This window comes from Apis dorsata, unplaced genomic scaffold, assembly GCF_000469605.1.
Source record: "Apis dorsata unplaced genomic scaffold, Apis dorsata 1.3 scaffold_249, whole genome shotgun sequence".
In the NCBI taxonomy this organism is placed as follows: Eukaryota; Metazoa; Arthropoda; class Insecta; order Hymenoptera; family Apidae; genus Apis; species Apis dorsata.
The window spans coordinates 317,734-319,446 of record NW_006263528.1 but is presented as its reverse complement, the minus strand read 5'-3'; the positions used below and the strand labels follow the sequence as shown (position 1 = coordinate 319,446).

General features: G+C 17.1%; 1 protein-coding gene across 1 annotated transcript in view; it reads left to right on the top strand.

Moving 5' to 3' along the window:
* The first annotated feature begins 704 nt into the window (after nt 1-704).
* Nucleotides 705-1,713, top strand: part of LOC102681506 (ubiquitin-like-conjugating enzyme ATG3) — a 2,996-nt gene continuing 1,987 nt past the window's right edge. Inside the window, exon 1 of the mRNA XM_031510656.1 lies at nt 705-1,021. Within this exon, the coding sequence (XP_031366516.1) occupies nt 908-1,021 (114 nt within the window). The 5' untranslated portion in view covers nt 705-907. The remainder of the gene's footprint in view (nt 1,022-1,713) is intronic.

The following is a 1,713-nucleotide window of genomic DNA, read 5'->3' as shown; positions in this document are numbered from 1 at the left end:
CAAAAACTAATATAAATAATTATAATATATAATTATAATATAGAAACTAATATTAGATTTTTCTATATATTTTAATTATTTCTATTTCTTTATAAAATAAAAATATTGATATTTTTAAAAAAAAATCTAAATTATTTAAATTTTATTTTTTTAACTTTTTTATTGTAGATCACTAGTTGTAAAATAATCGTCTCTTGTTTGCACTTTAAAGGTTTAATGTTGTGTATTGCATGGGTCATTAGCCTTATTTGTTTCTTAAAAGGAATGTTTGAATTGATTCATATTCAGGTTTCTATGGAGATAATAATATTTATAAAACAATTTAAAGAAAATATTCTTTTCATATTGTTTTCTCCATAGATATATTTTTTAAAAAATAATATAATTTTTAAATTATATAACAAAATTTATTATCTTTTTTAATATAAACTAAAAAGTATTTTTAGAATTAATGAATTATTGAAATTTAATTTGAGTTAGTAAAGAATTATACAAATTAAAAGAATTTTAAGTTTTATCAAAAATATATTTAGTATTATATTATATAATAATATATATTAATAAATTTATACAAATAAATTTAAAATATTTTTTTTTTACGTGCTTATAGAATTATTTATATGTCGATTACAGATTTAGTACGATTTTACGATTGACAAATTATTGTCAATTTTTATACGCATGCTCATTAAATATTTCAAAAAGTGGGGAAATAGTAAAAGATGGTAGGGGAATTTAATGGAAAGGGGAGTTTTTTTGGTATCGCATATATGACTCCTCTATGTTCGCCCAAATCGATAATACGTTGGAAACTGTTGATATCATATGAATGTTTGCTGTAAACAATTATTTTCTCTGATCTTTTTCACTTTTAATAAATTTAAATTTTCTGTTCTGCAAAAAAGCGATGCAGAGTGTTATTAATTCTGTAAAAGGTACTGCGCTTGGTGTTGCCGAATACTTAACCCCTGTATTAAAGGTATGCTTGACCATACAAATCTATATTTTTAAAATAAATATTTGAAAAAATAATAAGCAAATAAAATATATTATAAATCACATATAATTTTATATAATTTTATAATGAACATGTCGCCGTCATATACTATTTATCATTTGTTTATATTATGTTATGATATTGTAATAAATTTATATGTTATATGATTTTTATAATCAAACTTGAAAATAATAATTTCAATTATTCAATATATTTTTTTTATAATTATACAATTGTCATATATAAAAATATATATAAAAATAATATAAAATTAATGATTATTTGTGATATTGTTATCATAATTATACAATTATATTTCATAATTTACAAATTCTCTATGTAATAAAAAAATTGATAAATCAAAATAAAATTGATTTTTAAAAAATGTCCTTCCTTGTTGTATATAGGCCTTCATTCTGTATTCTCAGGATAATTCCGTATATAAATTTTAATAAATATATCCATATTTTTTCTGTTTATTATATTTTTTAAAAGTTAATATTTCAATTTTTTTCCAACTTTTTTTAAATAATTTTTTATATAAATCTATCTATCTATCTATAAATATAAATCTTTTTATTTTTTTTTTGTTATATATATTCTTACATTATTTTTTAAAATTAAAATTATTATTAAATATTATTTATAAAATAAATTTAATCTTTATATTATGTATATTTTTAATTAAAATTTTTTTTAAAGATAATAAAATTTTT